The sequence below is a fragment of the Porites lutea genome, chromosome 2, assembly GCF_958299795.1.
Source record: "Porites lutea chromosome 2, jaPorLute2.1, whole genome shotgun sequence".
Taxonomy (NCBI): Eukaryota; Metazoa; Cnidaria; class Anthozoa; order Scleractinia; family Poritidae; genus Porites; species Porites lutea.
The window spans coordinates 44,946,123-44,964,984 of NC_133202.1; the positions used below are offsets into that span (position 1 = coordinate 44,946,123).

The following is an 18,862-nucleotide window of genomic DNA, read 5'->3' on the forward strand; positions in this document are numbered from 1 at the left end:
AATTCAGCAACTAAAGCTTCCACCATTGTCTACAAGACTCTCAACAATATCTTAACACTTAAAAAGGAAGATGCAAAGAACGAAGAAAAGAATGGAAAGACAAAATTCAAGAGTGGCTCAAACATTGTTTCTGCCACAATTCTTCCGCGTCCTGTCAGTCCGATGAAAAAACCAATCAAGTTTGTTTTTCATCACAAGAACAAGGCAAGTTATCAGACAGCAAAAAAACTGAGAAAAGATGTCATTTTTATGTCCTTTATCCGCAAGTCCTTGAGTCCAAGCGGTGGCTTTAATTTATTCATTGTTTATCACTTTTTCCATCACTTTTAACACCCTAGCACAAGTCCAACTAGCAGTTTCCTTTCTTCAACTCTTCTCAGCTTCTATCCGGTGTCCATAAAGATGGAAAATGAATGATGTAACTGATCAGGAAGTAAACTGTCTTTTTGATTACAGAGTGAAGATGTTATTGGAAGCTGTGTATTCTGGCAAATAGGACTTCCGCAGAGAACGTGGTTAACTCGTGGATGCGTGCGTGTGGAACACGAATCAAGTGCGCGAGTAACCACATGCGAGTGTGATCACCTGACAGTCTTCGCAGTGTTAATGAACAACAAACCGGTAAAAATAATTATTTTGTATTCTCCTGTAACTCCGAGAATATCATGATGAGTAAATAAAAATATTTATATTGCAGCTTTTTTGCTGCAACCGAACTTATCTTTTTTAGAAATTCAGTTAATATCTTCATTTATCTTTTTGTCATTAACGTTGTCTACTGCATTTCATTCACGATTATACCCCGCTGGTTCTTTCTAAGGACGAGTTTGTGTCACAATGAAGCCCATATCAACGGTTACAGGCTGTGACCATGTAGCTCAGCCAGTTGAACGCCTTGAGCTGATCGAAGGTTCTTGGCAAAGTGGACTACCCAAATGTCACTTTTACTGGCTAACATAATACAAGCTTTTTTTCTAAATTCTGATGGCGTTAGTTTGTTCTTGCTTTAAAACCGCGGAATAAGCAAAGGTCTGCTCGACTACACCAAAATTAGTACTGGTTACATGATGTACTATCAGACAGTACCAACAGCGGTTCTCAATGTGCTGTGGCAGTACTAATAAATAGATTTGCTGTTCATAATTATTGTTCATTTATCTTCTAACTTTGTTATTCTCTTTTCTAGGTCAAAGTTCATCACGAACTGTACTTGAAGTCTATCGCCATCATAGGCTGCGCATGCTCTTTGCTGTTTCTACTGCTGACCTTCATGTTAATGGCATGGTTTTGGAAGTATTTAAAGAGCCCGAGAGTGAAAATGATATTACATTTGTGCCTTCCTATTGCTGCGACTTGTATTTTAATCATTATCAATGAGAACTACCACCTGGAGGAGGTAAATATTTATATCTCAAGTATTGTTTACCAGGATAAGACTGGTACCATCCTCTTACTCACATATTTGCTTAAAAAAATTAAAGGCTATTCCAAACTTTCCCGAAATTTCTGCATTTAGTCTTTACCATATGAACCAAAATCCTTCACCATCCTTCTTCAAAATCCTTTACCAATCAAAGAGACAAAGAGGTTTTTTAAAAATGTTATGTTGAACTCATTGTAATATATTTATTGCTCCTTCTTCAGTTTCGGGTTGGTCTCTACTGTTGCAGATGATGCGATCTCCAGATGACGTAATACAAAACATTAAACAAGCACTACACAACACTCACACCACATCACAAAGCGTTACCAACAATCTACAACACCGAGAAAGACTCAACACCCCAATTGGCTATTTGGAAGACTTTTTTCAGACACCGACTACATCTCTTTCTCTTCTTTTTTTTTTTTGTGCCCCAAGAATTATTACTTGGCACCAATAAAGACGAAACAAAAAAAAAACGGAAAAAATCATCGTTTCTTGCTCATAGTAGTAAGCCTTGGATATCTTCTTTCTCGGTGGCATCACCTCATTTTGTTTCCCTAGCGACTGATCATCTAATTACAATAGCGGCTGCTGTTGTTATAAGAATCAGATTGAACCTAAGATCCTTTAACCCTGGCCTTTAAGCTCCAATATACAAATACAATTTAATGTTCTCCAGAATCATTGAGAGAATTTGATAAAATATCTAAACATTTTTCCTTTGGTGATAGATTTATCGATTCTCATAGCTGATGATGCATTGATATTGCTATTGGAGAACTCTGTTTCCTTTAAGCCAGGCAAGAACGAAAGACGCACGAGGAGGAACAAATAGGCGGTCACTCTGGGATTTAACGGGTTAACAGTCACTTTATATTTGTTACTTGACAGGCTTGGTGTACAGCCATGGCGGCGTTACTTCATTATTTTCTCCTGTGTGTGTTTACATGGATGTTCAACCATGGGGTCCTGCTTTATTTACTCATCATAAAAACGGAACTGAGAGACAACATTCATTCAAAGATGAAGTGGTTTTACACTTTTGGATGGGGTAAGAAAAAAGTTAACGTCAATTTGCGTCATCACACCCATTTCCACAGAGGCTCGACGGAACGTTATTGGATTTCCGCTGTGCGAAATAAATGAAGACGCGAAAACTGAAAGATGGAGCCTGCCACCTCACTCAAAAAAGCCTCTTTGAGCTTCTGTGGAGAAAATACAGGCTGTCATATTGTATATGTTCTTCGGCTATATTGCTAATTCTCTGTATCATAGAAAGGCGGTAAACAGCAGAAAAGCATTTCTCACCAGCTCATCCAACGTCCCTCTGTCCTTTGCTTTCAAATTTTATGGAATGCAGAGACGTCTAAATAACGTGGCCGGGTGCATAACTATAAGAAATACATGTTGCGTTCTCTTTCAAACTGAAATTATTAGAAACAGTGTTTGCTAAACCTGATAAAACGTTGGTCGTGGGGTACGAGAGAACCAAGATAGACTGGAATTGTTTCCATTATTCTCTCTTGAGAGACCTTAGTTAATTTTCGGTGAGAAAGTAAGTGAACAAAAGGAAAGAAAAAACAGTGAAGTTTAACGTTATTTAAATCTTGATTGTAAAGCAAAGGTTTTCTCTATTTAATGGAGAAATTGTTTTCTCCAGTGTATGTCAGTAAGTTACGAGATATACTTAACAATTCGACAACAATTTTCCATGGTGTACTGTATACTCTCATCGACCATAGTAATAACGTCAACATGTTCAAAACTCACTTTGGAACCACCACCCGCAGGCGAGTGGTGTCACTGCAAAGAGTTTGAACATTTTGACGTCATTCCTTTGGTCGATAGGTGTATAGACCATAGGAAATCGTTGTTGATTTGTTTCTTAACATTTACAGTTTTTTACGCCAACTGCCATTATGTGCCATTGAGGTTTTTTTTTTCGTGAAAGCTCGCGCGCAAGAAAAACAAATAGCTTCACCATCACGTAATTTCCTTAGTCTGTACTTTTTTAATTACCATCATAGCTCTCAACCAATCAGAGCTAGAAATCGCTCAGATATTTTAAAATGTCCTTCGTTTCAGGTTTCCCTTGCACAGTAGTGGGAATGTCCCTTATAGTAACTGGTATCGACAAATATGTAGCTGAAAACTGCTGGCTGACATTAGAACATAACATTCTTTATTGTGCCTTTGTCGCTCCGGCTGCTATGATTATTTTGGTAAGTATTCTTTCTTAAAGATCCTATTTCCCTTTTTTGGCTCTATTTCTTTTATTTTGCGAAGTTTACTAAGTGTAAAAATTCAGTTGGTCGACTCTTATAAGGCGAAAACTGCTTATGAGCATTGACACTCGCCTCTGAATGAGATCATCGATGGAGGTTGTTGTTGATCCCTGGGACCAGGCCAATACTCAGGAGCCTTCACAATCCGATGAAAAACCTTCAAGGAGCAACCGTTTTGCCCTAAACATGTTAAGGTACCTTAAATTTCTTTTTAAAAAAAGCATCAATTTATACCATTATTATTCTGTATTTGTTTCAGGTCAACTCTATTTTGTTCATCACTTTGCTTTGTCGAATAAATAGAGTGTCAAAGTTCAGAGAATCCATGACACGTGCTCAACACGTGAAGGCGTGGCTGAGGAGGTCCCTAATTCTTCTGCCAGTCCTGGGAATAACGTGGTCTTTTGGCCTTTTAACGTTTATCTCGTCTACTATTGTCTTTCATTATTTGTTCACAATTTTTAACTCTTTGCAAGGATTTGTCATCTTTTTCAACTTTTGCGTTCTGGACTCTGAGGTAGGTTTTTTGGTTATCCTAGTCACTACTGTCAATTTAGACTCCAGTTTCGTCGTTTTTTCTGTTGAAATCTTCAAGGAGGGGAGCGCGCGAGGCGCCCGAGTTTCAGCCGTGAGGCCTAGTGTTTCCTGAGTCTCGGCATATGCCGTTTCTCATTACCCCTCGGACTAGACCTTGACCTGTGCAAAAAACCCTGCTATTTTGCAGTCTACAGTGCGACTACTATAACCTGGGCCACCTAGACCACAGGCGGCCCAAATTCTGTGTGGGTTCGTTGGACTTTGAATTTATAAGAAAATGTATGAAAATAAAAATACGTCCTAATTCCATTTAAAATGACTCACCTTGTGTTTTTGTTTTGATTTTTAGTGTCTCTTTGCTTCTAGAGCCATTTAAAAGCCATTTTATCGACGTTTAATATTTGAGTTGCACTACTACGTCGATAAAACGGCTTCCAAATGGTTCTAGAAGCGGGAGACAGTAAAAAACAGAACAAAAACACAAGGTGAGTCATTTTTATTTCTATTTTTTGGAGCTTGTTCTCTTAAATTTGTGTATTCAGTGTTTGACTGAGTTTCTCAAAATAAGAAACTGTTTCAAAATTGTAGGCTTAAACAGGTTCTTGATGTTAAAGGGATCTAAATGGACAATCTTAGCATAACAGGCTTTTAACATTTAGGTTCTTATACGCGGGTTTTTACTGTACCGAAAGTGGCCTACTAATAATTTACTTTGCAATTTAACCATTTTCTTGCAGGTCAGAGCTCGTGTAGTTGGGGCTTTGTGTAAAAAGAAACATACGTCCGCTGGATGCGTCAGAAACAAAGCTGTAGCAGAACCAATCAGTATTGAGGATAACGTCCACAAAAATAATAATCTGCAAGCTCCAGCAGGTAAATAAATCACCGAAAGTCGTCTTCAGTTTTAGTCCTTGGTAATTACTTCATTTCACGAGCTGAATCAAGCATTATACCTCTGGTCCAACAAAACCTTAGGTCTTCTTTAATAACCCGGGAAAAACACGTGCAGACTGGGGAGAGAGGATCAGGCGCTTCTTGGGATGAGCACGACTGATCGTATTCCTGAATAGCAATACGCAGAAATGTTATAACAAATATCTTTTAGCCTTATTCTGGGATCACAATGGAATGCTACATACATCTTAATATTTTATTTCAACCAAATTTCTGTATTCTAAGTTGCAATATATGCCTAAATTACTTTTTCCGGAATACGGTCAGTCGACCACGCCCTTATTTTTGGGTGCCAATGACCGACTACTACCTGAGAGCCTAGGACAAGCGACCTTTGACGGGTTGGGGCGACTAAGGCCAAATTTTCAAATCCCAAGTAAGCCATGCCTAAGGCTCAAATTAGTGTAAAAAAATATTTGCTGTCCTAAAATATGTAAGGTCTTAGGAAACCTTTTCAGTCAACCCAAAAAAGTTCTTGGAACGCAAATTTTTTGGCAAATTTTCTTTACCAAGAAACACTTTGCTTAATACTGTGAGAAGTAACATTATTGTTTGTCTTTATTCAGTCATATTCCTGACAGCTGTCCCAGCAAGGATTCAGGGAATTGAAAACAAGCGATTTTTCAGCACGGATGAAAACCAACTGACGCTGGAAAGACAAGACCCAAAACTACAAACGTGGATGACGAAATCATATCTCTGATAAAAGCTACATGAACCGAAATTTAAGACACTCTACTGTATTGTTTCATAGTTAATTAATACAGAGGTCTTCCTTGGCTGACATAAAACAATGGAAGAGACTTTCATCAAGCAACAACTGTAAAGTGTCGGTGTAAATATATATTTCCATTTTTTTTTGTCTCTTAGAATTTAGCTTAAGATGGTGAAGCACTTTTGATCAGGATATTGTGAAGAGCGCTATTTTAGCTGAAAAATTATAAAATGAAATGAAATGAAATGAAAATGCAAAATTTTAACAAGTGCTGTACGCCCCATAATTTATGTGATTACACTTAATTTTTTATGAAATACAAATTTCTTGAACAGAATAATGCAGAATCTATGCTTTTCTTAAAGAATGAAAGGAAGTAGGCCAAAATCTGTTCGCCCTTTTATACATTTTCGAACACCAGTAGCATGTCCAAAACCAATCTAGCTTCCAGGGTCTCTCCTCTACCTTGTTCCCAGGGTTCTCTCCTAGTCCTACTCTCTCCGGGGAACGAGTAGGAGAGGACCCTGGAAACCTGGAAACGATTTTTCATTTCGCCACCTTGCTATGTTACAATAATAAAAAAAATAACAAAGTTGTACGACAAAATGGCAAGAAAGCCCACAGAAAACACGAGGGCTATGCAAAGTGGGCTTTATCTACTAAATTACAAAAAACGCTAAATATTAATTGAACGGCTGTGGTGGAGTAACAAAACGTAGCCAAAATGTATTAAAGAAAAAAATGAAAAAAAGCAACAAAAGTAAAAAAGAAAAGAAACAGGAGAGGGGGGATCGAGGGAAAAGAATAAGTTTCGTAAGGTGTTTCTTCAGTTTGTTCTAAAAAGTTAATGCACTAACTGAACTTTTGGTGCCTGGGCTGAGAGAATTACATGTGTAAAAAGGAAACTAGTTTGGTTTAAAGCCATGTCACGCCAATATTTCAGTTGTACTATGGGACCCTTTTTGAGCTGACAATTTTTTCCCAGTGACCAGCGCAGCCTAAAACTGGCCCAAATACTGAAGCTCTAGCATCCCTAAAAATTTAGTCCGCTCCAGTTTCCAAAATAGTAATGTGCAGAGATCGTTAAAAACCCTTTTCCAACTTTCGCGCTTCCTCCCTTAACCTCGCTTTCGCGACTTCCCTACTACTGAGAGACTGGAGCAGGTTACCCAAAACATTTCCATTCAACAGGTTGAGTTCCACAGAATTCAATTCTAGGACCTGTATCAATCTGTAAGTGAATGATTTGTCAGATTGCTTAAGGTCCGTCATGTCACATCAATTTACCGACGGCACCACAATCTATGATCACGGAAGACAATCTAATTTGATGGACTGGAGAGGCAACTGCATCAGGCCCTTGATCATCTTTCCATGTACCTGGTCATCTGACTGTAATCTGCGCCTCAACTCCCAAAAGACAAAGTCCTGTTTTACTCTCAACCGATGGCACGCGCTCATGGACTGGAGAATTATTCAGCGCCAGTCATCAGAGTTAATAGAAAACAACGACCCCAGAGCAAAGGTGTATAGGTAAAAGAGAGTCCGTTTTGCATGGGTGCGCGTGGCTCACTAGTCGATATAATAAGTAAACACAACAAATAATGCCTAATGGTGCAGTAAGTCTTACTGCAGATCAGGAGCCATAATCAGGGTAGGAGACCGTAACTGGATACCTTCTCCAGTAATCGGGTTGGTTCCATCAAAAGACAGTAGCCAAATGTGCTATTTTTAGCACAAATTGTGCCATCTCGCTTGACATGCGCGCACATTTTCGCGTGGGAGCCGCGTAAAGGAAAAACAAACAAAATGGCGTCAGAAATCACCCCCGCAGGAGATGAATAAATTCAATTTCCGTCGTCATTTCCTCCTCTTTACTTGAGGCAAGCTGTGAACAGGCTACCCGAGTGTCGCTATGTAAATCTTTTTTTCAAGGAGGATCTCAATTTGTTTGGGAAAGATTACAGCCAGATAGACTCTGTTTTAGACTGTTCATACACCTTATTCCAAAATGGCAACGACTTTAATATTTTTTTTATATTTATGTTTATTAGCGCTCGATGCCTCGATTCCAGCTAGAAATGCGATTGAGGCATCGAGGGTAGGGCTTTCCAGAAGTGGCTCGAGATTTTCCAAAATGTTTCCCGGAATCTCTCAAAAAGTTCCTCAAAAGTCGCTCGAAAAAACAAAAATTTTTTTTTGGTCTGATGCTTAAATATGCAAATTTTACAACAAAAGTAAGATTCCTAAGCATTTTTGTGCAATTTTGCGGCATAACCAACGTTGGTAAATAACTTTGTCCTCAATTAAAAACGAAAAATGTAATGAGCCAATGAAATGTTGAATGACCTTTTTCACCCGAGACAGTCAAGTAAGTCGAGTGTGAATCATCGTCTTCGTTGAATTTTCTCTAAAACTGCTAACCTAGTAGCCAGGCTACTTTTATCCTGCGCCCATGATCTGCCCCAGGGGTTGGTGCACGATGTACCAAGTGAATAGCAAGTCTCGAGTTACGTCACAAAGAACACAATTAACAATGATCCCTAGCCCTTAAACAATAACACAATAAACTTCACACAACAGAACGAGACAATAGTGCATATATTGACTTGGCATATCGAGCATCACTTGCCCCAGGGGAAGAGGATTTGGCTCCTTTTTTACAGGAGATTCATAAAATGTCTACTAAAACATCGTGGAATCTGGAAGAAAGGGCAGTTTAAGCACTAAAAGCTGCTCAGAATTATAAGATAACAGAATGCAAGAAGTTGCTCGCAACGAAAAACGTTGCTCGAAATACGAGAAGTTGCCAAAATGTTGCCGAGCAACTTGTGGAAAGCCCTAATTGCGGTTTTTTGTTTCTCGTTCTGCGTGTTTAGTGAAAAACTTTTCGGCATTTTGCAAATTTTATGCTACCCAGGGACCGGGCATTTGCCAACCCTGGGGCTATTCCCGAACTTTTGACATGCACGCGGTTTCCTATCAGAATATAACTACACAGAGGATATAACTGAAAAAAAGCAGATTGACTCATCTGTCCAGGACAGGGGGTTGTAAAGGCATGTTCTCGATTTTATGCATGCATTTCTTCATTGCTCATCAAGCCAGAATTACATAGCAAAACTCGGAAGCTATCGACGTGAATCAACAGTTTTTGGTTAGTGAATCAATTTCTGTTGATATTATTTGAAGAACGTCCTTTCATATTTATAAAACTATTCATAACATATAACTTTACAGCGTTCTGTTAATTTTAATGTCAACAATTCTATATCAATACTAAAACCACAAACTGGGGCATGTCGTCTCGGCGTGAAGTCTTAATTAGAATCCTAGCGCTATTACAAAGGAAGACGTTACCTGAAACAAAAAATCGCACATTAAAATGCATAAAACGGCACTATTTGACTGTGCGATCAATGAAAAATGTTGCAGTGCTGACGGAGGACGGGGCATTTGCACTCTTTTTTCGTCTCCACCCCGGGGGATTTGACAGCTCAAGAGTTCCCACCCTTGGGAATTTGCCATCCAAGGCAAAAAAATGCTAATGCCTGGGGGTCAACCCGGGGCGGGGAGGCTGGGCGCAACTGGAAAAGACTGATGCATTATACAACAAGAAGAGCTAATGGTGTGGCACCCGAGTGGAGTTAAAAGAACCACGATTCGAGTAACTGGGGTAAATTTCAGTCTTTTTTATCAAGGGAGTTAGCGGGGAATTCGAGTTATCCCACGAGTTCCGAGTTAACCAAGCAAAAGTGTCAAAAAAGTGAGGTTAAATCCAAGAGAAATTGGACTTCGTTCGAGTTAGCGGGAGTTCGAGTTACCGGGGTTCCACGGTATCTTATTTCGTCAGCAGCAATCAACAGTACCTTCTGTTTAAAACAATCAATTTCATGCCTATACCTAAACTGGAAAGACTTTCATAAAAAGGTCGGATATGAAACTGGAGATTTTGAATCAAGGATTTTCACCAGTCTGACGTGACCAAGCCCTTTCTACGTCATCCAATAGAAAGGTTTTCTTAGTTGTCTTTACCAAGAAATGCCTTTGTTGCTGTTTCTTCTATTTTTAGACTATAACTTCCTCGTTTCGTTTGTTTTTGTTTCCAGGTTTCCCACGCAACATGAGCATGATATTTGTAGGGGTAAAAATATTGCCACACTTGTGTATTGCTGTCTGAAACGCAGGAAATGCGAAAGAGCCTTTTCATTATTCCACATATAAATCGGTAAACTCAGACGAACAACCTCGTCTTTACGACCACAAGAATGTTTAATCACTTTAATTTGGTGGTTTTGACCTTGAGGATTACTCTACCTAAACCAGGTAAATCAGAGTTAGTTATGTCTAGCTATGTATCATATGACAAATGTTTCTGTAATATTATTACCTCAGCTGTCGTTAGCCATTAATCCTTTATAACAATGTTTTTCGTCAGTACCAACTTTTCTCCGTACATTTTAAATTTCTATTTTTTTGTTGACTAGCTGTTCAGATACATGATTTTCGATCTACTTATTCACAAATTGTAAAATTCACAAAAGAACGAGTAAGTATTGACGTAGTATTACTCACGAGACGTGAAGACTTTTAAAATCTGTTCGTTGTCCCTGATTGCGGGACTTTTACTTGACCAACTTCCGGGGTATTTAAAATGCATGCAGTCCACTGAAACAAGGCTTAGTGCAAAACTCCCACGACGGATAAAATTTACACTAATATTGAGACCCAAGGGCATTCAAAATTCTCTTATTATAACCTTCTTTTTCTACTGGAAGAGATAAGGTTTGCTTATCGCATGGTTCATGGCACCATGAGGAGCAATACAATAAAGGCTCAATATTGCTTACTATTGTGTACTCAATATTGATTACCATGCGCAAACTTTCACCAATTATTTCAAAACCTCTTTCAATTAAGTAGATGATATGGGAGAAAGAAATTACAGAAAAGGGGATTGAAAGCATTGCCTGTCAGGTCTCTCATCCTTTAATCTTTGTCACCTTTATTTTTCTCTGTTTTAGATATACTCAAAAACCTGTATCACCAATGCGCCAAAAAAATAGATATCTCATAAGTAACTGTAGAGTTCCTCATAATTAACATTTGCCGATTGTTAGGAGTTAATACTTTTGGTGGTTTGGTAATCAGACAGGACAAGACAAAGCTAAACAAAAACAACAAAAAGGAGCTTTTGCAATATCTTATATTCAGTCAGTCTTGCAGGGGAATGAAAGTTTACAAATAAATTAAATAATAGTTTAAAAAATAGAATAATAAACAAACTGACAGATTCTTGAGTGTTAACAAGAGCGTTTTTATCGAAGCTAGACAAGACAAATTTTATCATCAGAAGATTAACAACATAATTAGCAATTATTGAATTCGGCTTTCGTAGAATGTGAAGAATTATGCAGATCTCGGAGTATGTTATCCAGCGAGGCTGAAGGCCGAGGTGGATAACATCCTCCGAGATTTGCTTAATTCTTCATATCCTAGGAAAGCCGAATTCAATAATTGCTTGATTATTTATTCAAAATATTTTTAAGTCCTTAACATGCTTACCTCCTCTTAGACTTTGGCCTATTTTTTGGCACAGTTTTACAATATAAACCACAACAACAACGACGAGCTTTATTTGCATGACCATACAAGCACATACAGTGTTTAAGGAATCAAAATTACAACACACGGCAATTACGTTACTTTGATAATAATTTGTCACGAACATCAAAACAAGCTGAAATATATTTTTATGAATTGTATATTGATAAAGTAATTAGAAGAGTTCATCACTTCATTGATCAAACCGTTTATAGGTAACTTGGTAAAATTTGGAATCGGAGTCTTGACTTTATAGTAAAATTTATTCCTAATCATAGAGTACGTGGGACATTGAAAAAGAAAGTCAACTTCGTCTTCTATCACACTGCATCTATAAAATTCAAGTTTTTGAGAATGTTGAAGGGTGTTTTGCCAATATGAGATATATTCCTGTTTCATTGAACTTACCTAGATTTTTACCATAGCTATATCTAATAAATCAGGGTTAAAGTCAGGAAGCTTAAAGTATTCTGACATATTCATTAAATGAGAGTGGAAGCTATTTTATTTGCCATTACAGTGTAAGTCGAATGACATTAAAAAAAGCTTGTTTGACGAGAGATTCCACATCTTTAGACTGTATGTACAAATTGTATTTGAGACGACCAAGCTCTGCTCTACAAGCTATATTAGAAGCTTTGTTGTTTACCCCCAAGTACTGTTTGCAGAACTGAAGGTGTGCCTTCTCGATCTGTGAGCTGTCCCAGGTCTTAAAATCTGGTTTGGCATACACACCCCAAATTTCAATGTTATTTGTTAGTATAGGGGAGATCATAGTATCAAATATTTTACAAGCGAGAACTGCTTTTAGTCTGCTAAGATTCGTGTGTCGTCTCAAGCTGAAGAGGGCATGAAGAGCTTTCTCCTTAAGATGTTCACGTGACACTGAAAAATTTCGCGATGAGGACATTCGAGTTCCTAAGTAAGTGTACTCTTGTACAACATCAATTATTTGACTATCTATGAGAAAGTGAAAATCAGTATTTTTTCTCGCACGTTTCTGAAAAACCATAATTTTTTGTTTTCTTGGGATTGATTTTGATCATCCATGAAGTACAGAATGAAGACAGTTTATCGAGGGAATTTTGTAGTCCTGTTTTGGATCGTGATAAAATGATTAAATCGTCTGCATATAATAGAGAATTTAGTTTTGCACCGTTTGGCAAAACAAAAGGATCAGATAATGTATTTTGAAATGCGAAAGGTAGGTCGTTAATATAAAGATTAAAAAGCAGTGGACTTAAGATACAGCCTTGCCGCACATGCACCTCTCACATAACGGAATGATCGCGTTTGTTTTTGGACAATTTTAATTGATCAGGAAGAGTCGTGATATAAGCTTTTAATTAAGTTATAAAAAGAACCACCAACATCAATTTGCAGCAGCTTATTCAAGAGCCTGTCGTGCCAGACCGAGTCAAAAGCTTTTTTGAAATCTACAAAACAAGCATAGATCTTTTTGTTGTGATTATGAACGTACTTATCTAGCAAGGTTGGGAGAGTGAAGACGTGGTCTGCTGTGCGGTTATTTAGTAAAAAGCCAATTTGAGATTTGTGGAGTATATTAAAAGAAACGATATACTCGAGAAGTCGTTGGTTTAAGATAGAACAAAATAGTTTTCCCAGGCAGCTGGAGACACAAATACCCCGGTAGTTTGCTCACCGGGATCGCTTCGTCCGCCCGATATATAAATGGGAGTGATAAGACCACCACACCAAGTCTGCAGGGGCGGATCCAGGATTTTTTTTAGGAGGGGGTGCACTCGTCTCTTGCTCTACTTCAACACCAATAAACCACATAGTTTTTTTTTTGCAGAATACCAGTTGTATTAGAAAACCGCAGGTCATCTGGGGGGGCGGGGGGTGTGCACCCCCTGCACCCTCCCCCTAGATCCGCCCCTGGTCTGTGGCATGGTCCCTTGGTTAAGAATTGAATTAGATAATTTTTCATATACGGGCATCAGTGTATCAATACTAGCTTTTATCATTTCATTTCTAATTTTATCCGAAAATGGTGATTTATTATTCTTTAACTTTTCCACAGCTTTACGTATTTCTCTTTCAGTTATCATGAAATCTCAGTAAAGGACAAGAGTGTTGACCATGGCATTAATTCATTTTGTCGTAGCTCATTGCAAATGTTTTGCTGCACTGGGTTAAGATTGTGGAAATATTGTAGACAATTTTCTTCCGAAACTGATGGAACATCCTCTCCTTTTCTAGTGTCGTCCATCGATTACAGCCATTGCCAGAAAGTTTCCGCGTCTAAATTGTCTGCGGTTTTTTCTAGCTCAGAAATCTTGGCGATGTAATAATCCGTTCTTTTTAGAATTATAATGAGTTATTTCCTGTGTTGGGCCAGAGTATCATGGTATTGCTCGCGTATGATAGTATTCAAAGGGTCTAGATGTTTCTTGTTTGCCATTTTTCGTAATTGATACCTTTTCAAACGACATTCTTTATCGAATCTTTTTTTGTTTGATATTGATTTGATACGCTTACGCGTTTTACCTGCTCCTATCTTTAAACAACACTTAGCCGTTGTGATTAAAATGTTTTCCACCTTTTCAAGGGATACCTCAGTATTTTCATTAAAAGTTTCGTCAGTAATATAATCGCGTATTAGTGTTTGTATACGGGGAGACCTCAGAGGTTTTTTTTTTGTTTTCGCAGATACTCATCAAAAAGTATATAACATCCACATAGCAATATGTTTTGGGTATTCTTGATTTCCTTCCATTCAGTTTTAGTCCGAAAATCAGCTATTTCGTCTCGGATAGCCGTGAATACAATTTTTTTTTTGTTCACTCGTGAATAAACAGCCAGGTCGAAGCGCCTGGAAACGAGGATGATCGATGGTCTTTTGTCCTAGCAGCCTCGTTTTCAATCCAATATACCATCGATTAACCTCGTTAAATTGCTCTCATCTTCCAAATTTAGTCAGCGCCGGTTGGTTAATGAAGGATTAGTCGGCGGATTGGAGAATCAGTAATTTGAATGAATTAAATAATTAGCAATTAATGAATACAGCTTTCGTAGGATATGAAGAAGAATAATTCCTAGTTTAAAAACATAGCTAAAACTTGCTTACCTGCATCGATGTTAAGTTCATCTTCGATAGTGACGTTTAGGTTTGTCCAGCTCCGCAAATATTCTCCAAACAGCAGACGTCGCCCTCCGAATTGTCTTCTTGCTGTTTTTGGTATGTTTTTAGCAATCATTTGCCTAGTTCCAGCTATAGTTCTTACTCTTGAAACGAGTGAAGTGTCCGCCATTTTTGCTTTCACAACCAAAACAACGCAACCTCGTCCCCAGGTCTTTTCGGTTAACGGTGCATTAACCTGTAGCGGGTTGCATTTTTGACGTCATTTCCTCGTTAAACACAAAATTCTTCCAAATTTGGTCAACAGAAACTGGTTATGCTGAATTATGCGTGTGCTTTTAGCCAATCAGAATTGGGGAAATATTTTGAATGAATAATAAAATAATTTCCAGTTATTTAGTTTGCATTGCAAAATTAACCCTTTAGAACAGAATATTTTAATAGGGGAGTTGAAGGGAGGCATTCTAACTTCGTTAGATCTGCAATGACTATTGCAACGCTTGTAGTTTTTCCTCCAGTCTCATAAAGATGACAGACTTCTTATGAAACTTATAAAACTGAATGCATGAATACACAATGAATAAATATGTAGATGTCACGAAAAAATATATATCTCTCATTGGAACCATAGTTAGGAGAGGACACTGGTTAGGAAACCCGGCAAACATCAAAGTTGAAAACAATGGTAAACTAATTCATATTCGCATAAAGGTCACCCTATGCCTCTTGATAGATAAGTTATAGGTGAAACATTTTGCATAAGGCATAGGGAGAGCTGACAGAGAAAATTTGACAGGGCCGCTGAAGGGGAGGAGAGTGGGGAAACTTGGTTGCCCGGCCCGTTGTAGAGTAGACTTAGGAGAAGACGGCGAATTTGTTTGCTAGCGCGTATAAAAGGGAATTTCCCTGGGGACCGTATAGGGCCAATAGACTGCCTTACAAGGGAGCACGCAGTTATCTAGTTGATTAAATCGTCATGCGGCGGCTTTTACGCGAATGAGAACAGTGCTGTAGGTTATGTTGGAAGCTCCCGTGACCGTGCACAATCCTTTCTGTTCACAAATTATGACTCAATAAATTAATGTAATGTTTCCATTGGTCAATAACTTCAAAATGATAGGAATGCTATTGAACGTTGTGCACGGTCAGGTCTAAAAAAGCTGACAAAAACCTATAACAAAGGGTTTCCCAACCATTCCACTAATGAACTATGTTGGAACCAAACCCTTCAACACTCACAAAAAGTTAACTTTTAACAGTAGTAAACAATCAAAGAAACTATCATAGCCCCCTGTTTAATTACCCTCACGAGAAAAAACCTTTCTAGGAAAGCATTAGTGAAACTAAGAATTAGCAGTCACAAACCTAACACTTAAAACAGGCATCTAAGATACTGACAATACACCACGTTATGAAAGGCTATACAGTAAAAAAATGAAGATAAAACTCACTTTTTAGTAGATTGCCCAAGCTGTTTTATAAAATAACTGAGATAGTACGCGTGATCTGATTGGTCAAAAACCCATAGAAAAAGGCATCCGGACCACGGGCCATAAACAAAACCAGCTATTCATCTGCAAACAATGATTTTAGAAAGGCTAAAAAGCAGAACAAGTTTCGCATTCGGCTCGTGATTTACAAGCTTTTCTCGTGTTCTCCCAACATTCCAAGTGGGTTATCACGCCGGTAAACCCATAGAAAGTGTGGTCTATTGCTTAAATAAGATATGTTCCTTAGTACGAAAATATAAACTAACTTACCAAATGTTATGAATTCAACTGACCATTTCTTAAAAAGTCAATTAAATCCATTCATTTCATCAGGCGAATTGAGGGACAAGCTTGTCCCCGGAAGAACTACTCGTAGAAGAATTAGTTATAAGTAGCTTTGCAAACTGCAAAACCCTTCATCTATTATAGCCATCTCAATGAAGATTATTATTGTTGTTAGCCTGTTAACAGGCTATCTGTTTATTGTTGTTGGTTCTCTAGTGAAGAATATATACGAAAAGGCTAGAATGGAGGAAAGAGAAATTTTGTCCTCGCCTGACCCTAACCAGAAGGATTTCTGGCAGGCTAATCCCTTGCAAACAGGGACGATATACAGAAAGGTCCAAACCAGGATCATTCAAGATGTTTCACATGTGAAAGGAAAACAAAACAAACCAGCAAAGCTTTTAGTTAAAGAGCATTTTATCAAGATTACAGCGGAGCCCAATACCTAAAAGAGAATAAAACCTATAGACGAAAGACCGCCGTACAGACTCTGGTAGTAGGGGTAAAAAACTCAGTAGGGAAGGGAAGGGAAGGAAGTCCCAGACATATTCGTTGCGTTTCGTTTTGGCCCAAACATAACCATTAAGGAAAGCCAACGGAGTGGCTCGAGTAAAAATCTTGATTGAAATTTCTTGTGTTCGGCTTGGGACAAAATTTTCGGAAACAATTTTCTAAACTTTACGTTTGCTTGGTCACGTTTTTGGTTAAGTTTTTGGTCAAACTCCAGGAACGAGCCCCCACCCCCCACCCCCGCTTGGTTAAAATTTTGACAGGTGAATTTATGAGTGACAACTCATGCACTTGCCGGGAGGCATTTTTTCATTTCAGTCAACTGTTAAGGTCGCTCGATACAGTTTTTCAGCTGGGGACAATACCTCCATAGTTTGAGCATAATCTACGTCACCATAAACAAAGATTCGGCAAAATTGCCACCACAGTTGTATCAGAAAAAGACGAAAAATTTGTTATTGGCGATTTAAGATTGGCGAGAGTGCTTGCTCGCAGGGTATCTCGTATTTACTTATTATTATTATTATTATTATTATTATTATTATTATTATTATTATTATTATTATTATCATGACTGAAAATTTTCACCGATGAATTAAAAAAATTTGATATAGATAAGGTATATCCTCGTCCAATCAGCATTTTTAATAGAGACGTTCATGATCAGGCAAGAGGGGTTCCCTCTCATCCAGTCCCTGACGTTCTGCCGTTGTTCTCTCTGAGAGAACAACGCAGAACTAAAACTCGCTTGAATGACCCTCAAACGGCCGCAAATTCTAAGAACACACCAAAAGTAAAACAAGGGGACAAGGTAAAAAGTTCTGATGTATTTTTAGTGCTATTTTGACCCCTAAATATATAACGGCGATCGCCAACATCCCCAATCAAACCTTAAAAATATTTATGTTACGCAACAACGATTGATTGATTGATTGATTGATTGATTGATTGATTGATTGAGTGATTGAAAAGAAGAAAGCATTTCTGTCATTTCTCTTTATTCTTTTACAGCCTTTGGACTGATAACAGAGTCTACCTCAAGAAACCTTTCGGTCTACGGTGGATCCAAAGTTCTTTTAAGGTGTACTAACAAAACATTGAGCTCGATTTCTACTATCCAGAGTTTGATTTGGACCAAAGATAAAGTCACAATTCCAGCACATGATCTACGGCTTAATTCGACAAGTGGCACATTGTTGATAGAACAAGTCCGAGAAAATGACACGGGCACTTACGTCTGTACACTAAGAGCTGCAGGATACTTGAGCATCCGCAACATTACACTGCATGTTATAGGTAAGCCAATAAACCTCGGCAGTTTCTCTAAAAGGACCTCCCTATCATATTCCAAGTTTGCCCATCCCCCTTCGGGGGTTTCTTGCGGCATGTATCAAGTCGTGTATCCCACGGATAGGGAATTTATCCTCTAAGGTCTTTTCCCCGGGGTTGAAGAATTCGTTATTGTTGAATTTCACTTTGGAAAAAGGAAAATCTGCTATTTTCTCATCCAATTCTAGATCTTCGCAATGCGGTTAATCTTCTGGACAACGCCGGTTTAGGGCCAATTAGCATGGGAATGGCTAGAAATAAGATTAAACATCCTACTGTTTTGATTTCGTGTGTACGTGGAACCCAATGATTTAAACGTTTTAAACTCATATTTCGATCTTTCTTTTTTTTTCTCTCTTTTCTGTTCCTTTGCCACATTTTTACATCCAGTTTTGTTTCATCCCTGTTTATTTAAGGATGTTGCTAATTCTGGGGGAGAGGTGTACTTCACGCCCTCCCCCGTCGAGCGTGAGGTGCTTCACGTTCCTCGCCGGTCTGGCGCTTGTCTTTGCTCGCCTGAAAAACGCAAAAAATAACGCCTGTTCTGTGGGCTAGGACAATCACGTGAGACAGAAAAAAACACTAACGTTAGAAATCGAGAACGATTCGTCTAACTGTTTTAGT

At 38.3% G+C, this 18,862-nt stretch overlaps 2 protein-coding genes across 2 annotated transcripts in view; both read left to right on the forward strand.

The window, feature by feature from the left end:
- Window positions 1-18,862, forward strand: part of LOC140926281 (adhesion G-protein coupled receptor D1-like) — a 55,146-nt gene that overhangs the window by 6,571 nt on the left and 29,713 nt on the right. The gene's annotated exons all lie outside the window — the stretch shown is intronic.
- LOC140928764 (adhesion G protein-coupled receptor L3-like) lies at window positions 12-6,182 on the forward strand. The gene is made up of 8 exons (XM_073378547.1): window positions 12-204; window positions 457-621; window positions 1,187-1,396; window positions 2,318-2,477; window positions 3,512-3,648; window positions 3,971-4,228; window positions 4,986-5,121; window positions 5,769-6,182. The coding sequence occupies exons 1-8, from the start codon at window positions 163-165 to the stop codon at window positions 5,903-5,905; spliced, it is 1,245 nt and encodes a 414-aa protein (XP_073234648.1). The 5' UTR covers window positions 12-162; the 3' UTR covers window positions 5,906-6,182.